Source organism: Euprymna scolopes, chromosome 18 (assembly GCF_053919585.1).
Source record: "Euprymna scolopes isolate OS-2025 chromosome 18, ASM5391958v1, whole genome shotgun sequence".
NCBI classification, from domain to species: Eukaryota; Metazoa; Mollusca; class Cephalopoda; order Sepiida; family Sepiolidae; genus Euprymna; species Euprymna scolopes.
In genome coordinates, this window is record NC_136499.1 from 33111321 (window position 1) to 33137748 (window position 26428).

The window sequence follows — 26428 nt, forward strand, 5'->3', positions numbered from 1 at the left end:
GATATGGTTTTCGGTTGATTAACTGTATCTAACTGTGTCGGATGTGTTATGGCTAGGACTATGACAAGAGAATATTCTTTTCATTATTTTAACTCTAGTATATATCAGTTAATATCCTATGTTTTTATATAGAGTGATATGGTTCTTGATTGATTAACTGTGTTTAACTGTGTCGGATATATACTCGAGAGGCAAAACAATGATAGGAATATTCTCTTGTTAAAGCCCCAGTTATGACCAGTTGTTCATATTTGCATTGTCTTTACAAACTCTGATACTGTGCCTGTCAGGTCTCTTACTGGTAGCAGTCGTATATGTTAATGTAGACATTGGTTACCTCCCTTGCTTCAGTTACATGGTTACCTCCCTTGCTTGTGGTGATATAAATAGGAGTCGGCCATCTTGGTTTAGTCAGTTCGTTCGTACAGTTTAGACAGACTACAAGTGTCTCAACAAATGGTAGCAGAGATATCCCTCTGTGTGCGACAAAACGAAAAAAAAAAAAAAAAAAAAAAAATTTTTTTTTTTTTGTACAGCTTGTCTGTAGCACTAGACAGATCGGATATCGGATATGGCAACTTCGAACAAACAACCTCCATTGTTGGAGGGGGAGGATGTTTACGAGAACTGGAAACAAGACGTTGAAATGTGGTCGTTGTTCACGGATCTTTCTGAGGAAAAAAAAGGGCCAGCAGTGTTTTTGACGCTACCACCGAATATTAGAGAATGTGTCCGTGAATTGCCAACAAGTGACATCGGCGGACGAGATGGCTTGAAGATCTTAATAAAGAAACTGGATGACATATATTTAAAGGATGAACACACGCGCGCTTACATGACTTTTAAGGAATTTTACACTTATAAAAGATCGTCAGGTACCAGTATAAATGACTTTCTTGTTCGTTATGAGTTTTTGTACCAAAGATTACAAAAATTCTACATTATTCTACCGGAAGGAGTGCAAGCTTTTCTTGTTTTGAACGCGGTTAACATATCGGAAGAGAACGAAAAATTAGCGCGGACAACGTGTTCTGTTTTGACGTATCAAAACATGAAGGAATCGATAAAGAAAGTATTTGGTGACATTTATCGTGATGAAAATGTACCGGCAGTGAAATCAGAGCCCGAAATCGTCAACTATAATTATTCTAAACCGGGTAACAACAAAAGGCGTTTTCATCGAGGACAATCTAATCCATGTGACCGAAGTGGAAACGTGTTGTGTTACAAATGTCAGTCTCCGAACCATCTAATTAGAGAGTGTCCTAGAAATACGCCCAGGTTTACGGAAGCGACAGAACAAATACACATTACGTTGTTCATTCAAGAAAATATTTATTTGAACAGTACAAATGAAAAAATCTCAAATCTTGTAAAGGAAACATTTGGAATGGCAGTCTTGGATTCTGCTTGTACTCGCACACTGGCTGGCGAAGTGTGGCTTGATGTTTATTTAGATACTTTAAATGAAAGTGACCTGCAACTAGTGAAGTATACGAACTCAGACCGGAGTTTTTGTTTTGGTGATGGAGTGGCTGTCACAGCAATTAAAGTTGCTAAATTTCCGGTTACACTCGGAGGTATAAGAGTTTATATCGAAGCAGATATTGTGAAAAACGACTTGCCTCTTCTATTAAGTCACAAATCAATGAAGACAGCAGGAATAGTGCTAGATTTCCGGAAAGATATGTGCTGGATTTTTGATAAATGTATTGAACTAAAGACCACAACTTCAGGGCACTATTGTCTCCCCTTAACAAATAAGTTGTTGGATCATAGTGGTACTAAGAACATTGTATTACATGTTCAGAATTTTGGTCAGTGTTCTTTCACAGAAAAAAAAAAAAGCAGAAAAACTTCATCGACAGTTTGCTCATGCCTCGAAGGAAAAACTTGTTTCCTTGGTTAAAAAAAGTGGCAAATTCAATGACAAGGAATTTATAAAGGCGATTGAGGAGGTTTGTGAAAACTGTCAAATTTGCCTTAGATTTAAAAAAACTCCACTGCGACCGGTTGTGGGATTGCCTCTTGGCAATAGATTTAATCACACAGTTTGCATGGATTTGAAAGAGTTCATCCACAATGAGGTGTGGATACTACATCTCATTGATGCCGCTACCAGGTATTCAGCGGCAACATTGATCAAAACAAAGAAGAAGGAGGAGATCATCAAAAACATCTTTATGATGTGGATTACCTATTTCGGATCTCCTGTTCGTTTTCTGAGTGATAATGGGGGTGAATTCAACAACGAACACTATAGACAGATGAATGAAAAACTCAACATAGAGACCTGTACTACTGCCGCAGAAAGTCTATTCAGCAACGGTACTGTAGAACGTCATAATTTGATAGTTGCTGAGGCAATGAAAAAAACAATTGACGATGAGAAGTGTGAACCTGAAATTGCCTTGGCATGGGCTATTTGTGCAAAAAATGCCCTCCTCAATTACTCTGGACACAGTCCAAATGAACTTGTATTCGGTTTCAATGTAAATACACCCTCAATTCTGACAGACCAGTTACCTGCTATGGAGTCCTCTACTACAAGTGACATGGTGAGAAAAAATTTAAATGCTCTCCATAGTGCAAGGAGAAACTTTTTGGAAGCTGAGTCCAGTGAGAGAATTAGGAGAGCTCTCAGGTCTAATGTCAGAACTTATGCTGATGAAGATTATGCTACCGGAGACCAAATCTATTATCGGAGGCAGGGTTTTAAAGGATGGCGTGGTCCAGCAAAAGTGTTAGGCAGAGAAGGCCAGTTTGTCTTAATCAGACATGGCGGAGCATTTTATAGGATGCATCCGTGCCAATTGATGAAAGTGAATAAAAACAACGAAAAAAGAACAAAAAAAGCTGAAATGCTGGGAAGCACTACAGAAGGGAAGAATGAATACCTTTCAGTTGAGGAGGAGGAGTTGCAGAATCAAGTGGTAGAAAGTGAAGATATAGACAGAGAAGAAGTTGTTGATAGTTCTACCAGTTTAAGAGATAAGACTGAAAAACCTGGCCGAAATAAGACCATAACTTATAAAATAAATGGAAGTGGGGAGTGGAAGAAAGGAAAGGTTATGTCAGTACAGCCTAAATCAACTGGCAAATATAGTCATTGGATCAATATAGAACCTGAGGATGAAAACGAGGATCAAGTTTGTATCAACTGGAATCATATTGATCATTGGAGAGAAGTGCCCCAATATACTGAACAGGAAAATGTAGTCCTGCTCACCGCTGAACAAGAGCAGTCGAAAGCTGTAATGGATGCCAAGCATAAAGAAATAAAAAACATGAACACCTATGAAGTATTTGAATGTGTGCCATACACAGGTCAAAAAACAATATCCACAAGATGGGTGATTACTGAAAAATTCAAGGATAATCAGAAAACAATGAAAGCTCGCCTTGTAGCACGAGGCTATGAAGAAAATAGTAATCTGAAAACGGACTCCCCAACATGTAGCCGTGAAGCTATGCGAATGGTCATGCTAACCGCATCAATAAAGAATTGGATGCTGCAGACCATAGATTTTACCTCAGCCTTTTTGCAAGGTGGTATTTTAGAGAGAGATGTGTACCTGAGGCCACCATCTGATGTTTGTCCTAAATCTCAAGTGTGGAAATTAAAAAGATGCATCTATGGATTGAATGATGCTCCACGGGCATGGTACAAGAGAGTTACTCAGGCTTTGATTGAATTAAAAGGAGTAGCAAGTGCTTATGATAATGCATTGTTTTTGTGGCATGATATTAAAGGAAATTTGACTGGAATTCTTGCTATGCACGTGGATGATTTTGTTTTCTGTGGAAACACAGAGTTTGAAAGGGATGTGATTGCAACATTGAAAGAAAAATTTAAGGTGGGATCTCATGAAAGTGGAACATTCAAATATGTTGGACTGAATGTTAATCAACAGGAAAATGGGATCACTGTAGAACAAGATCTATATGTATCTTCCATATCTCCAATAGAAATAAGCAAAGGGAGGATACTGAGGAAAAATGATGAACTGAATGAAGAAGAAAAGCATGAGTTGAAGAGACTTGCAGGTCAGATGATGTGGGTTTCAACTCAAACACGCCCTGATATAGCTTTTGATGTGTGTAAAATGAGCAACACTGGAAAGCATCCCAAAGTAAAAGCCTTATTTGAGGCGAATAAAGCCTTATCAAAATTGAAATCCAAGAAGGGTTCTATAACATTTCCAAAATTGGGAAAGCCCTCAGATTTACACATTTTGTGTTATACTGATGCCTCTTATGCCAGTCTGGAAGATGGATCTTCACAGGGTGGTTTTGTTGTCTTTATTGGAGGAAGTACTGACAAAATGGCCCCCATGTGTTGGGCGTCAAAGAAATTGGACAGAGTGACAAAAAGCCCATTGGCCTCAGAGACTCTTGCTCTGAATGAGGGAGCTGATGCTGGTGTTTTGACTGCGGTTATGATACAAGAGGTATTTCAGTTATCTAAATTGCCAGACGTTCTCTGCAAGACAGATAATGCATCACTTGTGGAGACATTGAATTCCAACAATCTGGTAAGCGATCGACGATTGAGAATAGATGTAGCAAGGCTGAAGGAAATGAAGAGTAGAGGAGAGATACAGATAGAATGGATCAGGGGTTGTGATCAGGTCTCTGATTGTTTGACCAAGGCAGGAGCTTCGTCTGAGCTTCTAAGGGACTTGTTAAATCAGAAATAAATTATTCACTTGAGGACAGCAGCAATGTTAATGTAGACATTGGTTACCTCCCTTGCTTCAGTTACATGGTTACCTCCCTTGCTTGTGGTGATATAAATAGGAGTCGGCCATCTTGGTTTAGTCAGTTCGTTCGTACAGTTTAGACAGACTACAAGTGTCTCAACAGTATAAACTACCAGAGCATAAACACAAAGTAAGTAGCATCGACTTATTTCATTGCTCATACATAGTTTTTTTTTTTTTTTTAAATCAGAGAGGCGGTAGCACTCTCTATATAGGGATGGCCCGTACACGCCTATATACGCCTACAAAACAAAACTATCCAAATCTCAACTAAAATCAACTTATAAGTTTCAAAAAGCACATATTCTTACAGAGAAGTGTCTTACGAATCCAGCAAGTGCCAGAACGTCGGTTAAAATATCAAAAGAGAGCAACAAAAAAAAGGGTACAAAAATGGCCAATTGTTCTTCTTTCTTCTGAGACGATGTATCTCGGTGTACGAACGGTCTCTGACAACAGTTCAAGCATCAATCGACTGCTCTTTACACGGAGAAGTGCAGTGACCCATCGCTTTTTAGCTAACTCCATAATTAAATAAGATTATGTGTAATAACAAGTTTTAAACACTATATACCCAATGTAGACAGACCACTTCGAACACGGAACTTCTCTCAAAAGGGACAGCTCCAAATAATATACCGGATGCTCACAGACGTTCCAGTTTGCCAGTGGCCTATATTTCTTGGACGCTGAATATTTGAGGTGAACGTTAAGGTTTTTTCTTTAAACAGTAACCCACCAGCGTTAATGAAACCACGAAATCTTTATCTCAGTTGATCAAAATTGTTATAAGAGTAACCTATCAGCAAGTACGACGTCAAAAAACAATGTTATAAAAACAAATAATTTTTCGGATTTTGGACTGTAAAATATGTACAAAATGTCAATGCTGTGACCAGGATTCGAACCTAAGTTAGCACGGCCACAACGTGGGGTCCTAACCTCTAGACGATCACGGCTAACACTGACGTCTGTCGCTCTTGGCAGAAAGACACATGACTACTGTCAAACTATTGAAAAATAAGAAGGAAACTTGAAATTCTCACGCATGCGCAAAAATACACTATAGCAACCATTGTTAAATGCAGCTGAATCTCTTCGCTCGCTAAGAAAAGTAAATCAGACCAGTTCTTCTAAGAACTCACCAAACGCCAAAGGAAATAAGTTAAATTAACCGCAAAAGAAACTGCAAGAAAGTCAAGAGAAATTTAATAGTGAAGGTATGAACATTTTAGAACTTTATAATACTCTAACTGTTTTATCAGAGAGGCGGTAGCACTCTATGTAATATAGAACCGATGGAGGACCAAGAGGCAACTCCTAAGGCCCAAAACCCAAAGACCTAAAACCCAGCAGGAAGCGACCTGCTACTAATGGAGGCGGCAATGAGCCGCCTCCTAAAAAAGACAATACTATCATGAATGTAAGTTTAAAAATAAGACTGTAAGTCAAAATACTAATAAACAAGAATAAAAAAGCATTGGAAATGCAAAAGGATATAGGGATGGTATGCCAAAAAGTATACAAACAAGATAGCTATGAATGGCTAGGCACATGGAAATAGAATTGCATCCAAAGTATAGCCCTATAGCTTTTTACAACTGTAATGATGGCACGGAATGAAGATTGGAGAAAAGCTATAGGGCTATACTTTGGATGCAATTCTATTTCCATGTGCCTAGCCATTCATAGCTATCTTGTTTGTATACTTTTTGGCATATCATCCCTATATCCTTTTGCATTTCCAATGCTTTTTTATTCTTGTTATTATTTCAGATCCCGGCAACATGAGAGAAATAAAGAGTGGATCACCTCAACTTTAAGCAGGCGACAACTTACAAATTAAAGAAAGTCACTTTTTAATGTATTTATTTGCTTCCCCACCAAATCAAATTAGGCACAAGGCCGTTTTTAATGTGGGGTAAAAACCAGCTCCCCTAAAAGTAGGCAAAAAGGGGGCACTCTGGTTACCAAAAATAATAATTGTCCCAGTATAGAGGGTTTCCCCTCCATTGACTGGTACAAATTATCTTAAGTGCAGCATCTGCAGAACAGATGGTATTTATTTGCTCCCCCACCGAGCAAATTAGGCACAAGGCCAATTTTTAATGTGAGGAGTGAAGGGAGGGGGAAGGGAAAAGGGGACCAGCTCCCGAGAGGTGGGAAATGGGAGCTGGTTAAAGGTCAGGCATGTGGGGTTGCCCCCACATCTGGTCTTTGCTAGTCATAGCTAGTCATAGCTTGCAGTATCTGCCGGAACAGATGGTATTTATTTGCTCCCCCACCGAGCAAATTAGGCACAAGGCCGATTTTTAATGTGAGGAGTGAAGGGAGGGGGAAGGGAAAAAAGGGACCAGCTCCCGAGAGGTGGGAAATGGGAGCTGGTTAAAGGTCAGGGATGTGGGGGCAACCCCACATCTGGTCTTTGCTAGTCATAGCTTGCAGTATCTGCCGGAACAGATGGTATTTATTTGCTCCCCCACCGAGCAAATTAGGCACAAGGCCGATTTTTAATGTGAGGAGTGAAGAGGAAATGGGGACCAACTCCCCGGGGAGTAGGGGAGTTGGATAGTGACAATTGGTATGAAGGGTTGCCCCTACATTGACCAAGGTCTTATATGTGAGGTTGCCCACACATATGGTCTTTGCTTGCAGTATCTGCCGGAACAGATGGTATTTATTTGCTCCCCCACCGAGCAAATTAGGCACAAGGCCGATTTTTAATGTGAGGAGTGAAGGGAGGGGGAAGGGAAAAAGGGGACCAGCTCCTGAGAGGTGGGAAATGGGAGCTGGTTAATGGTCAGGTATGTGGGGTTGCCCCCACATCTGGTCTTTGCTAGTCATAGCCTGCAGCATCTGCCGGAACAGATGGTATTTATTTGCTCCCCCACTGAGCAAATTAGGCACAAGGCCGTTTTTAATGTGAGGTAAAAACCAGCTCCCCTAAAAGTAGGCAAAAAGGGGGCACTCTGGTTACCAAAAATAATAATTGTCCCAGTATAGAGGGTTTCCCCTCCATTGACTGGTACAAATTATCTTAAGTGCAGCATCTGCCGGAACAGATACTACACTTTGATGGTATTTATTTGCTCCCCCACCAAGCAAATTAGGCACAAGGCCGATTTTTAATGTGAGGAGTGAAGGGAGGGGGAAGGGAAAAAGGGGACCAGCTCCCGAGAGGTGGGAAATGGGAGCTGGTTAATGGTCAGGCATGTGGGGTTGCCCCCACATCTGGTCTTTGCTAGTCATAGCTAGTCATAGCTTGCAGCATCTGCCGGAACAGATGGTATTTATTTGCTCCCCCACTGAGCAAATTAGGCACAAGGCCGTTTTTAATGTGAGGTAAAAACCAGCTCCCCTAAAAGTAGGCAAAAAGGGGGCACTCTGGTTACCAAAAATAATAATTGTCCCAGTATAGAGGGTTTCCCCTCCATTGACTGGTACAAATTATCTTAAGTGCAGCATCTGCCGGAACAGATGGTATTTATTTGCTCCCCCACCGAGCAAATTAGGCACAAGGCCGATTTTTAATGTGAGGAGTGAAGGGAGGGGGAAGGGAAAAAGGGGACCAGCTCCCGAGAGGTGGGAAATGGGAGCTGGTTAAAGGTCAGGCATGTGGGGTTGCCCCCACATCTGGTCTTTGCTAGTCATAGCTAGTCATAGCTTGCAGTATCTGCCGGAACAGATACTACACTTTGATCCCGGCCCGAAGGCCAGGAACAACAGAAAAAAGGCAAGCCTCTTTTCTATTTTTTTTTTTTTACATCCACTTTCGCATAAATCTGATCACTGTTGATACTCAGCATATGAGTATTAAAGTAATTTTAAGTAGTTTCTGACACCTTACCGTACATCTACACACAGGCAGGCAGACTTTTTTTTTTCTTTTATGGAAATCGCTCCAGACAAGGCATGAAGCCACTTGCTGTAAGGAACTGTAACAATTGTACTTCAAGGTCAAAAACTTGCCAGCGATAAGTGTTAGATGGAATAGATTCTGACTTAGAAAACAGCAATTCTTCCTTCTTTGTCGGAAACATCGCTCATGGAATGTGAGGACTAAAGGACACAATAAGGGAAGTAAGAGTTACATGGCTGCCGAAAGTAAACCCAAGATCCACTTCCTACTTTTCTTACATACAGCAACTCCAACTTTCATTTATGTAACAGGCCTGTTCAAATTTTAGCAGTTAATTTTATTTATTTATTTATTTATTTTTTGAAAGGCATGAAACTTCTTCCCCTTGTACCCGGTCAGACAAGCATGTTATAATGCAACCTCGAAAACTATACTACATACTAAAACATACTATAAAAATTATGGGGTGGGGTGAGGGTGATTCGCGTTCAGGTCCGCCCCATTTTTACATGCAAGAGTCAAAATGTAAATTAACGTATGTCTTGAAATATGAATGAATTCCTCAAAGTTACTGTCCTTGTCTAAGAAAATTGCTTAAAAAAAAAAAAAAAAAAAAAAAAACATAAGTGAAGTTGAAAAGAAAGGTCAGGCAAAAAAAAAAATGAATTAAATAAGAAAAAAATTCAATGACAATTTGCTGCGTAAATGAGATAATTAAATAACTGCAGAGAATAAATATTCAGAGAAGTGCAAAAATATTTTGACAACTAATTGCTTCCATGTGGTTCTTTCATGTGTGTAAGTTGTGGTTGCGAGTCGACACCAATGGTGGCGTGCAACACTTATCAAAGCTACTGAGTAAATCATAGAACTACAATCAACAAAAGATATGAAGTTATATTTTATTTTTTGGAATCCTTTGAGATAAAGCTTAATAATTTGCGTATTCATTTTTTTTTTTTGCGGACTGTTATCCTCATCTTCATAGTTGTTTCACCACGTTTCGGCCGACTCATCCTCTGCCCTTCTTCAGGTTGTTAACCGCAAAGGTTAACCACCTGGTTAAATGCTGAATCTTGTAACTGTATCCCCAGTAATTACTGCCTTCCATAGTTGTTGTCTCACCACGTTTTGGCTAACTTATCCTCTGGCCTGCTTTGGGTAGGATTGAAACTTATCTCCAGACAATACTCACCTAGGACCGTAGAGACTCAATGCTCCTATCCACTGTGCCACAGAAAGACGATAATTACTAGGGATACTGTCGGGATTATTTCACCAACAAGAAGAGGGGGGTAAGAAAAGGAAGTAAGGGCTTGCAACGAAATGGTGACGTTGCTTATAAGCAGTCTTTTCTTTCCTTGTAAAGGTAACAATTAACTGGTAACGTTTGCCGAATAACAGTAACGTGGTAATCAGTCTAAGAGACGCCAACCGACTAGCAAGCTAGGTAACTAGCTTCTTAACTAATCCGTAGTGAGACAACTCCTTTTATACATCCTAACTCTCAGTGGCGAGAATTCCAACGTGATTTCCAACGAGATTAGAATGTCTATTTAACTTAGTAGGAAATAGATAGTTTCTCCGTAATGGCAAAACAGCAGTTCAGTGTCTTTTCTTTCCTCCGACCCACCCCCGGTAAGTCAAATCAATTTAAATTCTTACAAATACAGTTACAAGACTCGGCATTCTCATTTCATCGAAGGCCAGAGAAGGAGTTGTCCAAAACGTGATGAAACAATAACTATGAAGATGAAGATAACAATCTGCAAAAAATATGAATACACAGATATAAAGTTGCTTAACGTTTTATGATTTAAGACACTTACATAGTCGTGAAGAAATTTTTTCTGTTTAACAAAATATATTGAATTATTCAAACGATAATTTTTTGTTACATGTTACATTATAGATTTTTTATTGGTGATTTTCAATAATCGATATAATGAAATGTCAAACATGATATCCTCTTCATATGTGAGTAACTATTTAAATTAAGTTTCAATTTTGAACAATTTTATTTAAATAAAATAAAATATGCACCAGGTGCACTTGAAAGCCAAATCACAACGCAATATTACGAAAATAAGCATATCATATAATATTATATATAATATATTTTCGTAATAATGCGTTGTGATTTGGCTTTCAAGCACACCTGATGCGTATTTTATTTTATTCAAATTAAATCAACGCCTCTATAACGGAACTCACACTCCTGACATTAATCTCGCGTAGCCAACGCACCGTTTCGAAATACAACTGCTAAGAGACAACGCGCGGATCTTTACCAACTGACTTTCCTTTCTTCAACTATACAACATGCTAAGAAAGAAAAAGAAAAAAAGAAACAAACAAAAGATGTACAAAATACTAAGGACGGAGTTTGACTCCGAAAATATTTAAATTATAAATTTCAAACAAGTAAAATATTTGTTTATTTTCGCAATATTGCGTTGTAATTTGGCTTTCAAGCACACCTGGTCCGTATTTTATTTTATTCAAATTAAATCAACGCCTCTATAACGGAACTCATACCCCTCACGTCAATTTTATTTAATTAATTTAATGACCAAAAGATACCGTCATAAAAATTAATTTAAATTTCGCAACTGGAACCTCCCCCCCCCCAAAAAAAAACCCCAAAAAAACAACAACAACAAAAAAAACTGGAAAAAGGTATCTTATTCCCGACGCAAACCTCTACCTGTATAAGAGCGAAATACGGCCTAAGATGGAATATGTTGTCACATATGGGGAGGAGCTACTCAGATCAACATTGATAGGGAACAAAACCGGCTTTGAAATCTAGTGGACAAAGACTTTTTATCCCTTTTTACAGCCTTTTTTCTCACAGAGGAGACATTGCTATTTTTTCTCATTTCTATCGTTATTTTTATGGCAGGTGCTCGACTGAGCTTCAATCTTTCATATTCCTCCTGTAAAACATTCACAACAAACACTCGTCCAACTACAACTATTTTCTATTTGTACCTAAAACTAAACAAAAATTTCATCAGCAGTTTCTTTCCTAAAATCACCCGTTTGTGGAATACAATACCGTGGGGCTGCTTCCTGGCTGACTATGACATGATCGCTTTGAAGTCCAATACAAGCATGTTCTTGTTGAGCAATCCTTTTAAATAATCAAATTCTACCCTATTTCCACCATTAGCAATCATCCTGACTACTTGACACTCATCAACCCTTATCCTTGAGTGACTTTTGGGCCTTAATAAATGGTAGCTCTCTGGTAGAAATAAAATAAGAAAATAAAAATGAAATAAAAATGTTTTTCATCTCTTGGTTTATTTTTAAGATTTAAGTGTAAAAAAAAAGACAGAAAGTTGTCATTGTTTTAAACTAATTTGTTTAGCCAAATAAAAATCACGGTAACTTGTGCATTTATGAACCCACGATTTTCACAAAGTTACTCGGGTGTGCCCGGCAGATGACGGGAATAACCGGAAACGGCCGAGCGAGTCTTATTACAAAAAACACAAATTGTAACAACCCCCTTTCCTCCATGTTAAGAATGGCGACGACCACTGAAATTCATAAAGTAATACATTGGAAAATAATTTCTTAATATCCAGAAAACTACGTGTCGACCGTTTCCGGTTCTTCTCGTCATTCACTCGGCACACCCGAGTAACTTTGTGGAAATCGTGGGTTTATAAATGCAAAAGTACTAAAATTACAAAATCTTCCATTCAACCTAGGTATAGATCTCTATTTGCGGTGCTAATGCACTTATTGATCCGCACTATTTTTTTTAAAATAGTATTTTTAAGTTTAATTAAAGTTTTCTGATATCTGTTTTTATTAAATTGTAAGGTTAAAATACAGAATAGGTACAAAACACCCTCCCTCCCCATGTTACGAATGGCTTTCTAAATAACGTTAGTATTTCAGCACGGATCAATTAGTACCTTATTTGCTTCTGTGGTATGGAGGGGGGGTCATTCTTTTTGACAAACAAACTTAGCTAGATACTTTCACTAAAATATTGCATTCACTCTATGGAGTTAAAACTACTCAAAAGATCCCTAATTGTTTTAATGATTTTACTTATCGATGAAAATATGTATAAAATTGATGATTAATGGGAAGTAGAAGATCTACAAATACACAAAAAAAAAAAAAGAAAAAACAAAGAACCAAACAAAATGCCAATGAAGCAAGTTAATAAGGCCGTCCGAACCTTTTGTTAAGTGTGAGACGGCTCGCTGTTTTCCTGATCAATCGAAAACAAACAGGTCGGTCTCTAAATGGGGGTGAGAGCTAAGTGGAAGCTTAAAAAAAAAGATCGGGATGGAATATGAGGATGGATGATATCATCGTTGTTTTAAGCTAAGCAACATACTTTTCCTGGACTTGTACTTAAATTTCTAGTTGTTTCTACTTTGTGTGGGTACTAGTGCAGTTATTGATCCGCGCTGAAATAACGTTATTATTTAAAAAGCCATTATTAACATGGGGAGGGGAAGGTGTTTTGTACCTATTTTGTACTTTAACCTTACAATTGACTAAAAAAACATAAAACTTTAATTAAACTTAGAAATACGATTTAAAAAATAGCGCGGATCAGTAAGTGCACTAGCACATTTGTGTGTAATTCTATCATGGACACAGTACTTTTGTAGCCTTATTGTTGCATGGGGTGTGTGTATTTTTGTATGTTCGCACCTTGGGGACATCTCTAGAAAGGCTCTTATCCCAGCATCAACCACGAGCTCCCGGGAAAGTACAATAGTTACATTCCGAGGTTCAAATATCATTAATACATGCTTATACATTCAAGCCACGTTGCCAAAGATCCTTAAACGCAATAGTCTTGTGCCATCCGAATGGGTGATTCTATCGTTGGTGGTGTTGTATGGTGTGATGCACTGATGCGTTGAGGTGTTATTAATTTCTCACACTATAGAACTATCTTGATGTATTTGGAATGTCACGCTGGAAACTGGGTCCTCGTAATAAGGAAACGAATAACCATTTTTTTTTTTTTTTAAATAAAAATATATGCTTAGAAATGATTCTTTCCGAGAGAGAGAAAAAAAAAGAAGAAAAAAAAACTTGAAAAGTCGGCAGACTTGATTTGCACGTCCGTCGTGTATAAAGAAGAAATATCAGACTGCTAAATTCTCCCTCCTCATAGTGAGAAAACTAAAGAGAGGGTAGAACGTCTGGAAAAGAAAGAAAAAGACATGAACACACATAAAAAAAGAAAGCGAGAGAGTAGAGAGAATAAGATTGGAGTCACTGATGTTTTCAGATCAACAGTTGATTTGGCCTTTAGCTCAAACCTAACCGTCAACCTCAGTTGTTGATATTTAGAATGTTACTCGTATCTGATTAACACCTGACAGCTCACCAGGTGAAGTCGGATCGCACAATATTTTCTATATATCTAGAAAAGTGAGAATGTGTGTGAGGATAAATCTCAACCTATATACTCAACGAATTTTTGAGCAACAGACTTGAACTTTGGTATATGGGTTATGTGGGAAACCTTTTTTATCGGTTTTCATCCGGGCGGGGGGGGGAGGCTGCTAAGAGGTTAAAACTGAAAAATTGTGGCTTTGAGGTCATCATCAGATATTTGTCTGTTTGTCAACTGTTTGACGAGGTTTGAAAACACTTTTTAAATATTTTGGCAAGCTCGTCTAATGGTTATTGTACTTGACTCACTGTCTTTAGGTTTTGGTTTCGATCTCTGCTCGAGTAGGTTTTTTTTTTTTTTTTTTTTTTTTACTTACAGAAGTGAATTGTTTAGAAAAAAACATAATACTCGCACGCACATGTGTCAGTTTCTTTCCGATTTATTTATTTATTTATTTTTTTTTTGCTTCATTTTTTTGGTACTCATGCAGAGAGTGATCCGTGCTGAAATAACGTTATTATTTAAAAAGCCATTCTTAACATGGGGAGGGTGTTTTGTACCTATTCTGTACTTTAACCTTACAATTGAATAAAAAAAACATAATAAAACTTTAATTAAACGTGGAAATACGATTTAAAAAATAGCGCGGATCACTCTCTGCATTAGCACCCTTTTTCTTAAGCAATTTAGCGTTATGTTTAATACCGGGCAACGCTGGGCACATCTTCTAGTAATACAATATAGTTGTCTCAATTGTCTTGCCTCCTCATGAGAGCAAAGAAATACAGGTAAAAGTCTTTCAATGTAGGTAAATCCAGTTCCAACAAAGGGGGCAAGGGGGCGTGTAGCGGAAATGAACAACAAAATTAAAAAAAAAAAAAAAAAAAAATAGAATGAACAAAAGAAACAAAGAATGGCTTACCTAAGGATTCGGAACTGGCCGGAAGTCAAGGATAGAAGCGCGAACCTGCTCGGATAGTACAATTTATAGTCTCTGTCACGAGTTCTATATGCAAATTTACCAGCTGAGTCAGGTGTATATATTGAGTGATTTTAGCTTGTTTTCTTTTCTTACCGTTGTAGTCAGGTAGCGATGTGGTGCAAGAGATTACCAATTTGCAACCGCACACCCCCATCCTTGCACCACACGTTAAATACTTTTTTCTGCTTACTTTACCAGCACAAATGAACTGTAATACTTGACCTTTGCCTTAAGTCTTCCGTTTTCATTGGGCAGTTTAAAGATTTCTAAATCATTTTGAATTCTTTTCATGATCACCGTGACAACCGATCTTTCCAGTTGAAAACTTCTTCTGGGGGTGGCTGTTATACTAGTATATCAAAAGTAAAATCTTTTTTTTTTTTTTTTTTTTAATCAAAAAATTGAAGAGCTACGAAGATGGGAGTGGTATCATTAAAATGAGCAACCTTTTGTGTTCCAGAATTTATTTTTCATATATAGTCACCACCATGGCTTTTGCCATGAATTCAATTATGCATTTCTGCTTCTGACGCGCGTCCATGACAGGAGTTGCTTTCCTAGAGTGTCACACCGTCAATATATGCAACAGAGAGATGAAACTTTCAGGACATGAATGCATACGTTCAGTCCTCATAACAATGCAATTTGCATCCCCCTCTGATCCATTCGGGCGGAATAAAAATAGGAGGCATTACTTTAGTACTCGTACAATGCAGCATAATGGAGTGTGTAAATATCCCCATTGGACCGTTTGTAAAAAGTTAAATATCGAGTGTAATAGCAAATCCTGGGGAAATATACCAGCAAGTCCAGTTGAAAATAAGTCGCACAACATCTACTATGACTATGCAATTCCTACAGGTATGTATCTAGAAAACTGAGCTATTAAGCCTGATAGTGATATGGAACAAGGAGAAAGAAGCAACCCTAGTAGAAGTTAGTGTCCTCTAATGGTAGATTAAACAGAACTGAGAGGGAAAAAATAACAAAATACCTTATGTACAACGTGAAAAAAATCTGGAACTTTAGTAAGATCTCAATCATTCCAGTAATTACGTTAGCAACCAGACTCAAGAAAAAGAATTTCAAAGAAAACGAACAAGCTTAGCAAGATACAATCAGCTGAAGTGAAAGCTGTCTTCCAGGCAGGCTTGCAGTCGAAGCTCAAAAATGACAGCAGCCAAGAAGAAGTTCCCTCACCTGAGTGGGATCAACTGAAAACAGCGATCCTGCAGACATCTGAGGAGGTCTTGGGGTTTTCCACTAGGAAGAATCAGAACTGGTTTGATGAAAAGAAGAGATACAGGAATTGTTGGCGAGGAAGAGATCGGCCCACTGGGCCCACCTGGCTTGGACGTTCTGTCCACCGAGGGGAGCAGCCTTCTGTCACATCTGCAGCAACCTCCAGTGCAAGCTTAGAGTGATACAGAACGAGTGGTGGTCCAACCTCGCAGTAAGAACTCAGCAGTATGTGGACACTGGTGACTACAGAGGCTTTTATGAACCCTCAAGACAGTGTATGGCCCACCAAACCATGTTCAGAGTCTTCTGTGTAGTGTGGACGGTCAAACACTCCTCATGGATGAAGCGTCTATCCTGAACCATTGGTCTGAACATTTCCAGGCTCTCTTTGGAGCTGGCCTGGTCATTCAGGACTCGGCAATCCTCCGCATCCTTCAGCTGCCAGCAAAAGTGGAATTGGATGAACCTACCTCCCTGGAAGAACTCACTGAGGCCATAAAACAGTTGAAGAATGACAAGACTGCAGGAATCAATGGGATCCCACCAGAGATCTGGAAATACGGACGCCCAGCATTGCATGGCAGCTCCATGAGCTCCTTGTCTGTTGTTTGGAGCAACGAGAACTCCCACGGGACCTCCATGACACAGTCATTGTTGCCGTGTACAGGAACAAAGGGGAAAAGTCTGTCTACTTTAACTACTGGGGAATCACCCTGCTCTCCATCACAGGTAAAATCCTTGCCTATGTGCTCCTGAACAGACTTATACCTTCCATCGCAGAAAACCACCTCCCAGAAATACAATGTGGCTTCAGAGCAAACAGGGGCACCATGGACATGGGCTTCATCCTCAGACAACTCCAAGAGAAGTGCCGAGAACAAAAGAGGGGACAAATTCACTACTGCCTTGATGACAGTCTGTTGAACAGAAGGCTGTAAGCCCACACAAAGACTCTCAAGCAACTGATCCATGACCTCCTCTTTGCAGACGATGCTGCCCTCGTTGCCCACACTAAAAGAGCCTTGCAGCACCTCACACCCTGCTTTGCAGAGGTTTGCTAGCTTTTCAGACTCTTGGTCAGCTTGAAAAAGATAGAAGTCCTCCACCAGCCCACGCCTCGGTAGTGTACCCCCCTCCAAATGACTATTGGCGAGACTAAGCTGAAGACCATTCACCAGTTTACCTACCTGGGGTGTACCATCACATTAGATGCCAAGCTTGATAGAGAAATCAACAACAGACTACCAAGGCAAACTGTTCTTTTGGCAAACTGTACAACAGAGTCTGAAAAAATAAACACTTGAAGAAGAGCACAAAAATCAGTGTATACAGAGCCGTATACTCCTGTACGGCTCTGAGATGTGCACAACTGTCACCAACTACTACTTCTCGAGTGTTTCCATCAGCACTGTCTCTGAACCATCCTCAACGTTCACTGAAGTGACTATGTCACCAATGTTGAAGTCATTGAGCAGACAGAGATCATCAGCATCGAAGCCATGCTGCTGAAGTCGCAGGTACACTGGGTGCACAGAGAATCTATGGAAGAAATGCTGCAGGAGGAAGATCCGGGAAGCCTCAGCAGCTGCACCTTAAGTGACTTTTGACTGCAGCTGTTGCGGCCAAACTGCTTGTCTTGCATTGGGCCCGTCAGCCACAAGCATGCCTATGGTCGACGTGGACAGCCTTCATAGGATCTTCATTCACGAAATCATGCCAAGATATGGGACAAGGAGAAAGAAGCAACCCTAGTAGAAGTTAGTATCCTCTGGTGGTGGATTAAACAGAACTGAGAGGGAAAAAATAACAAAATACCAAGGTTTTATGTACAACGTGAAAAGAATCTGGAATCTTAGTAAGAAAAAGAATTTGAAAGATTACCTGGTGAATATACTCGGTGAACCAAGTGCAAGACAAATAATTACACTTAAAGGAATAGTTAGAATCTTTAAAAGATATCTCAGTTGGAATATCTGAGATAATGAGTGAATGTCTAGCATCTAGTAGGATGCCCCATCCCCAGCTAGAACAAAATTATAAGAAAATTGAGAACAAAAACAAAACAAAAAAATAAATGCAAGAAACTTCATGCATAAAAGTAACTGTTTAAAATAAGAACTTATTTGAAACCATTCCATTAATTGGGAGGTGACGGTAGTTCAGTAGTTAATGACACTGACTGATGACTTGAGTGCTCAAAGTTCAAATCCAATTCATTTTACAAAAATCACTTTCACCCAGGATGTTGGCAGCCTTGACATGGTCCCTCCAGTAAGTATCTGATATATTTCCAGAAATGATTCTCACTAGAAAAATATCGGGGAAACCAATGGCACCAATAGAATCTCCAGATTCATACAATATTATGATGTTTATTAAATTCAACCACAAAAAGATTATTTCATATCATGAGTTTCTACTCACTTCTAAGGAGTTGTTGGTACATTATGCTAATTTATATCTTTATATCTACTATTTATATTTATATTATTATATTATATTTATATTGATATCATTGTATTATATTTATATTAATATTATTGTATTTATTATTTTATATTTATATTTACATTATTTATATTATTTTATATTTATATTATTATATTATTTCATACTTATCTTATATTAAGATTATTACATTATATTATTTTATATTAATATCATATTATTTTATATTTATATTATTATATTATATTATATCAGTATATTATATTTATATGAATATTATTATATAATATTTCATCTTTATATTATTATATTATATTATTTTATATTTTTTATTATTATATTATATCATATTTATATTATATTATATTTTTATATCAATATTAATATACTATATCATTTTATATTTATGTTTATATTATATTATTTTATATTTATATTATGGTATTATATTATTTTGCACCAATCCTCTTTTATTATACTATATTTATTTTAATATTGTTATATTATATTATTTTATACTTAAATTATTATATCATATTATATTATATTTATATTAACATTATCATGCTACATTATTTTATTTTTGTATTATTTTATTATTTAATATTTATATTAGTATATTATATACATATTAATATATTATATTAATAATATTACAATATTTTATATTATTTTATATTTGTATTATTATATTATATTGTTTTATGTTTATATTATTATAATTTATTAAATTTAAATTAATATTATTATATTATATTGTAATATTAATATTATTATATTTTATAATATATTTATATTATTATGTTATATTTTTTATATTTATATTATATTATTTCGTATTTATATTACAATATTAAAATCTATTTATATGAATATTATTATATTTTTATATTAATATTATGTTTTATTATTTCATATTTATATTATTTAACTATATCATTTTAATTTTATACTACAACATTAAACTATATTAATATTTATATTTATATTATTATATTGTGGTATATTTATATATTTAGTATTCCCAAAATTTCACGAAATAAACATGCTGATCAATGTTTGCATTTAACAGTAAGTAACTATGATGAATGTATTTACATATTGAAATTATCTTTTAAAAAATAATTTGCTTCGAATTAATGATGAATACATTTTATACATTTTTGTGAATTATCAAAAGTTAAAAGAAAGTATTTATGTATTTTCTGTCAATTTATAAAACACGAATTTTAAAATTTATAAAACACGAATTTTAAAATTTATAAAACACGAATTTTAAAATTTATAAAACACGAATTTTAAAATTTATAAAACACGGATTTTAAAATTGATATAACATGGATTTTCAAATTCATAAAGTATGGATTTAATAAATTTATAAAACAAGGATTTTAAAATTTATAAAACAAGGATTTTAAAATTTATAGAGCACGGATTTGAAATATTATAAAAGACAGATTTTAAAATTTATGAACATAGATCTAAAATTAATAAAACAAGGATTTTAAAATTTATAAAGCATCGATCTAAAATTTTTAAAACCTGGATTTTAAAATTTAAAAAAAAAACAATAAAATTTAATAAAACACAGATCTAAAATTTATAAAACACGGATATTAAAATTTATAAAACACAGATCCAAAATTTATAAAACACTGATCAAAAAATTTTTAAACAATGGTTTTAAAATTTATAAAACACCTATTTTAAAATTTATAAAACATGGATCTAAAATTTATTAAACATGGATTTTAAAATTTATAAAACACGAATTTTTAAATTTGTAAAACACGCATTTGTAAATTTATAAAGCACAGATTATAAAATTTATAAAATATGAATTGGAAATTTATAAAACACGGATTTTAAATATTATAAAACACGAATTTTAAAACTTATAAAACACGGATCTAAAATTTATGAAACACGGATTTTAAAATTATAAAACACGGGTTTTAGATTGATAAAACACGAATTTTAAAATTGACAAAACACGTATTAAAATTTATAAAACACAGATATTTAAATGTATAAAACATGGATTTTCAAATTTATAAAACACTGATTTTTAAATTTATAAAACGCAGATCTTAAATTTATAGAACACGTATTTTAAAATTCATAAAACTCGGATTTTAAAACGGATAAACACGGATCTAAAATTTATAAAACACGGATTTTAAAATTTATTAAACACTGATTTTAAAATTCATAAAACACGGATTTTAATATTCATAAAACACGGATTTTAATATTCATAAAACACGGATTTTAATATTTATAAAACACGGATTTTAAAATTGATAAAACGCGGATCTAAAATTGATAAAACACGAATATTTAAATGTATAAAACATTTTCAAATTTTTAAAACACGGATTAAAAGAAAAATGTACACTTATGCGAAGTTTAAACTTCGGTATTGACATCGCAAAAACTACTACATGTACTGTACACTCTGCTTATTTCCTTTTCGTGTACCAATCACATTTTTATTCATGTAAGGACAAATGCCCAAAATACCATAACTTTTTAATAGTATATAGATTTAATCTAGATTTAAATTTCAAAAAGCTCCTAGTTAAAAAAAATTATTATTCAATAAAATAATTCTAAAGTTTTCATTGTTTTAAGTTAAATAACATACTTTTTATTAAAAATTCCTTATTTTGTTCTTTAGTCCTCATATTGCATGAGCGATGTTTCTTACAAACAGGGAAGAATTACTGTTTTCTAGGTCAGAATCTATTCCATCTAACATTAATCGTTGGCAAATTTTGGACCTTAAAGTAGTAATTTTTTCAGCTCCTTACATCAAGTGGCTTCATTCCTTGTCTAGAGCGATTTTCATTTAAAAAAAAAATCACATTTAGTTCAATTTCAGTTATTTAATTTTGTGATACAAAATTAAAAGTAAGAATGTTTCGCGGGCAACACTAAATAAACGCAGCTAGTAATGAATACAGAAGAATGTTCTTATCTTTTTGGGTGGGTTGGGGTGTAGTGGCATAAAGGTTATCAATAGATATGGCAAACCTTCTTCTGTTGGCAAGTAGAATAAGCTAATACGCAGTTATTTTTGCTGGTGGTTCCATTCTTCTACATTTTTTACGGTTTTAATTTGTTATGAAGAATTAGAATATTTGATATTTTACTTCATCAAGTTTAGCAACACGTGAGTTGAGAAATTAAATTAATTCTTGGTGTAAATGAGAGTTGTGAAGATATCTAATATTTTCAATAGCAAAATAAAGTCTTTATACATACGTACGGGGTGGGGTGGAGTAACTCTGATGATCTTTTATCGCCTTGTCTGGAAGGCAACAGAGGTCAATTACATGGACTGACGACCTGGATATTCCAAGTTTGAGTCCAGTTCATCCACAAAAATCACTTTCACTTAAAATGCTAACAAACTTCACATAATTCCTCCCATAAATATCTGATATCTTTCTAAAAAGAATTCTGACGAGAAAAATATTGGGGAAACCAAAGCCAACAACAGAATATTCGGATTCATACAATATGTCATCATGGCATTGCCTGACATCGCTGTTTCTTTTTGTCGTATTTCATGAGTGATGATCAATTGTTTTGTTTATTTAACTAAGATGAATAAAGCTTTTTTCATGAAAGGAAGGCACAAGGAGACGTTCGCTGAGTTTTCTTGAAGGTTTTATATGGAGAAAATTTACTTAGGAGACTAATGTCATTGTAGCTAGTTATTTACTTCTTAAACTTAACTTTCTAACTTAACTTCCCTATGTTTTGTCTACCATGTTTGACCTTTGCTCCCTGCCTCAACTTTACGTCCCCCCGTCCTTCATTCAATCTTTATCATACACTCAGTGTGATCCTTGTCAAAATTCACACAAAATCGGCAATGATGTAGGGTCCTTAATATGTAGCAGATAGACTGTGCATTGGTTGTAAACACAGCCATACATCAAAAAGTAAAAGACAATTAAAAGGCTGTAGAGAGAGAAAGGCATTTCATTTATTAATAGTTGGTCTACGAAAAACTATAAAGACAGTAAATGAGACATGATAGATGTAGATTAAACATACAAAATGTATTGCTCGCATGCAACAGAATGCACAAACTATTCTTTTAAAAGATAAAACGAAAAAGAGTTGCATTAAGCACAAAGCAAAGACTTTCATTTTCTTGTAATGTCGTTTCTGTTAATAAAACTGCTGAAACTTGTATTTTCTGTTGTCCAGAAATTAAAAAAAAGGAAAGACGAATTCAGTCTTATGACTTAACTGCATGGTAATACAATAATTCCCAACAAAATCTTGTGTATTCATATTATTTGGAATTTTCGGATTACTGTTCTCACAATTTCGGTCAATATAACATCTGACATCCTTCAAGTATATCTTACCAAACTCAGGAATTTTTCTGCTGAATTCTAGAATCTGCATGGATTTCTAATGGAAACCGTTATTTAATCCATGGGGGTAGCATGTTCTCGCTCTGTCAACCATGACTGAGTAGAAGTCTTAAATAATTTGCAATTGTATTTTAAGTGTTCTCCATACTCAGGATTGAACCTTCAATCTCCAAAAGAGTGTAACTTACAACTGAATTTTACCAAGTACTTTATGCACTATTCCATGGGTCTTTGCAGTTCATGACTGACGAAACAAAAGCATGTTATCCACATAGATTAAATAAAAGGGTCACGTTCTCACTTCCAATCAGATTCTCCAGTTAAACAGAAAGATTCCCAAGTTCGACAGAAAAATTCCCAAATTCAAGCAAAATATTCCTGAGTTCAACCAGATACACCTAAAGAAGGCCGGAGGTTACATCAATCGAAACATTTTGAAAAAGAACACTCAAGATGAGAACAGTAGGTCCAAGAATCCAAATAATGCGAATAATCAGTCCTCATCTCAAAAATTCAGAAACATAAAATCTTGTGTTCACAACAAGATTTAGGATCTAAGCGTTTTTTACTGGCCTTTTATATTTCAAGAAATATATATTTCGTCTATATTTCAAGAAATCAGAAAGCAGCTACGCAATTAAATAAAACATAGTTTTTTGTCTTAGATGTGTGCATAATTTATTTTTCATAGATTAAAACTAACCAAATAGTACTCCTGGGAAAGGTATAAACTCATAACTCACCCCGCCCAATGATAAAACTGTTCTTCTTCAATGTGGGAATTTACTTTAATTTAATATTGCTTTGAAATGGAGACATTTGTTTCATGAGAATTTGTAAATTGAATTGCATAAGGTTTACTGTTATTTTCAGGATAAACTGATGAGCCTGTTTGTAATGCTGACAGTTGCAATATATATAACCGTGCCGATGTTGTGTGAGAACATTTGTTGTATTTCACGTTCTATGTAGGATTTTTGTATCATAATGCCGTGAAGAGTTTCAGAACGAACATGATGTATTATTGCCAGACAGAAGAATTAGACTCTTGTGGCATATGTGTTGAATCCCTAGAGAACCTTTTTCTATTTGAGAAAATGGCTTTTTGTAAATACATACATACATATATATATATATATATATATATATATATATATATATATATATATATTTAGACAAATATTATTGAATAGCACGGAATTATTCTGTTTTACAATTTTCTTTTTTATCTTCTCCAATCTCTGAATAGTCCTTTTTGTGTTTTTCTCGAAATTATATATGTTGGATCCATAATCGCAAGCGCTTTTGACAGAAGTACTTCTATCATCCTCAGGCATATTGTAGAAATAAATGTCATGAAGATTGACTCTCCACCTCTCTGACTCTAGCTCCATATCACAACATTTGAAGGGACATGGCTGCCAACATTCGGAATTTCGAAGAATTATGGTAGAAAATACAAGAGTATTGCAGAGTGAGAGAAATGTAAAGTACTAAGAATACTTGAAGCATTGTACATTAAAACAAAGAAGCCTCAAATAAATGTTAATTATGAGTGCAGCCGGAACATTTTGAAATGTTTGGGATAAATGTTTAATAATGTATATATGTGTTTGTATATATAAATCTGTTTAATATATGCAAAAAAAAAAAAAAAAAATTCGTTCACTTAACTTGTAACAAATTACCACGTGACTAGGAAAAAATATGTATATATAAGTAAATTAAAAAAACAATCCCTACATTTATTCCTACAATATGCCTGAGGATGATAGAAGTACTTCTGTCGAAAGCGCTTGCGATTTCGAGAAAAACACAAAAAGGACTATTCGTAGATTGGAGAAGATAAAAAGGAAAATTGTAAAACAGAATAATTCCGTGCTATTCAATAATATTTGTCTAAATGAGAAAATGCTGCCTAAATATACACAATATATATATATATATATATATATATATATATATATATATATATATATATATATTGAAAAGAAACTGCAACTGCACTCATATAATATGGTGAAATCTGCAAAATAAAGAATATCTTCTTGCAAGCAACTGCCTTTTGAGACAGCAACTTCATTAATACTAGCAAGTCTACCCTCTTCTTCTTCACCCAGCCCATTCTTCTCTCTGGATATGTACATTCATACAACTCGATTCAACATAAGGGAAATAACTCTGTGAAAAAAAAATCAAATTTACTTCCCTTTAATTAATTGCTGGAAAACAAACTACATGATAACATTAAAAGATGTGTGTACGTTTTGATAACATTAAAGGATATAAATGGCAATTTGACCCTCAAATCATACCTTTTTTTTAGATAGCATATACATCTGGGGTTACACCTATGAAAAAAAAAAAACAACTTTGTGGGTTTTTTTTAATTTTGTTCAAGCTTGTCATTTTAACTTCTACCCAGAAGGAAATTTTTTATTTCAACGAGAATTCGCCCATGCAAAAAAATTCTCATTTGCATAAGTGAAATCTTGTCATTGCACAAAAATAACAAGATTTTATTCTTGTAAGCTGAATGATCTGGGTTCAATCCCTAATGAATGACACATGCCGTGACCCTCACTCTTTTTCCTTCATCATAGCTGCTGCAATATATTTTCGTTTTATTTTTTTATAATTTTTGTTACTATGCAGATCAGCTAAACCTGTAGTCAAATACCTTTTTTGTTTCTATTAATCTTACTAGGTTAATAGAAACGTTCGTACAAGAGCTCAAGATTTGTGAACAAATTTGAGGTTCCTGGTGTGTCGCAATGTGGATCATCCACGACTAGGTATATTTTATTTGAGAAACAGATCATTTCGCGTCACTTGATTGCTCCCATCTACTCACATTTGGTACCGTCAGTTACCATATGTCACCACCCTATCCCTATCTTCCCTATCTTCAGCCATCAATGAGGATAGTTACCACTCTGGCTCTGGATCTGGACAAAAATCTCTCTTGGAGTTCCTGGCATGCTCGTTGCAGAACTGTTTGTTTCACAAACGTGTCTTGACCATTGCCCACTCCTTTTCTTCACGTATTTCTTTCCATTGTTTCTGTATTTGATATTTATTCTGTAGGACAGGAAGGTGATTCAACCGTATAGCTTTATGGCTGGGAGCAGGTCAATATCCTAAAAAGGAGTATTGCAATGAGTTTTTAATAGCATAGACATCCAAACCTGCACATGTTGTCTGCTAATATACATTTTGCAGTTTGACTTTGGCTAACTTTGTGCAGCTTTTGCTTTGAACATACTAGGATGATGAATAGACACCAGTTCTTCAAATAGGAGTCATACTCCAGGGACTCAAACAGTGTGTCGAAATTATTATCATCACTTT

The 26428-nt window shown here is 35.4% G+C and overlaps 1 protein-coding gene across 1 annotated transcript; it reads left to right on the forward strand.

The window, feature by feature from the left end:
• Positions 1-1664: 1664 nt before the first annotated feature.
• LOC145297905 (uncharacterized) lies at positions 1665-21444 on the forward strand. The gene is made up of 2 exons (XM_080144240.1): positions 1665-4865; positions 21361-21444. The coding sequence occupies exon 1, from the start codon at positions 1803-1805 to the stop codon at positions 4698-4700; it is 2898 nt and encodes a 965-aa protein (XP_080000366.1). The 5' UTR covers positions 1665-1802; the 3' UTR covers positions 4701-4865; positions 21361-21444.
• Positions 21445-26428: the final 4984 nt, after the last annotated feature.

What these genes read in the sequence shown, in the direction of transcription:
- LOC145297905 (XM_080144240.1), top strand. Translation starts at nt 1,803, where the DNA reads ATGTTCAGAATTTTGGTCAGTGTTCTTTCACAGAAAAAAAAAAAAGCA.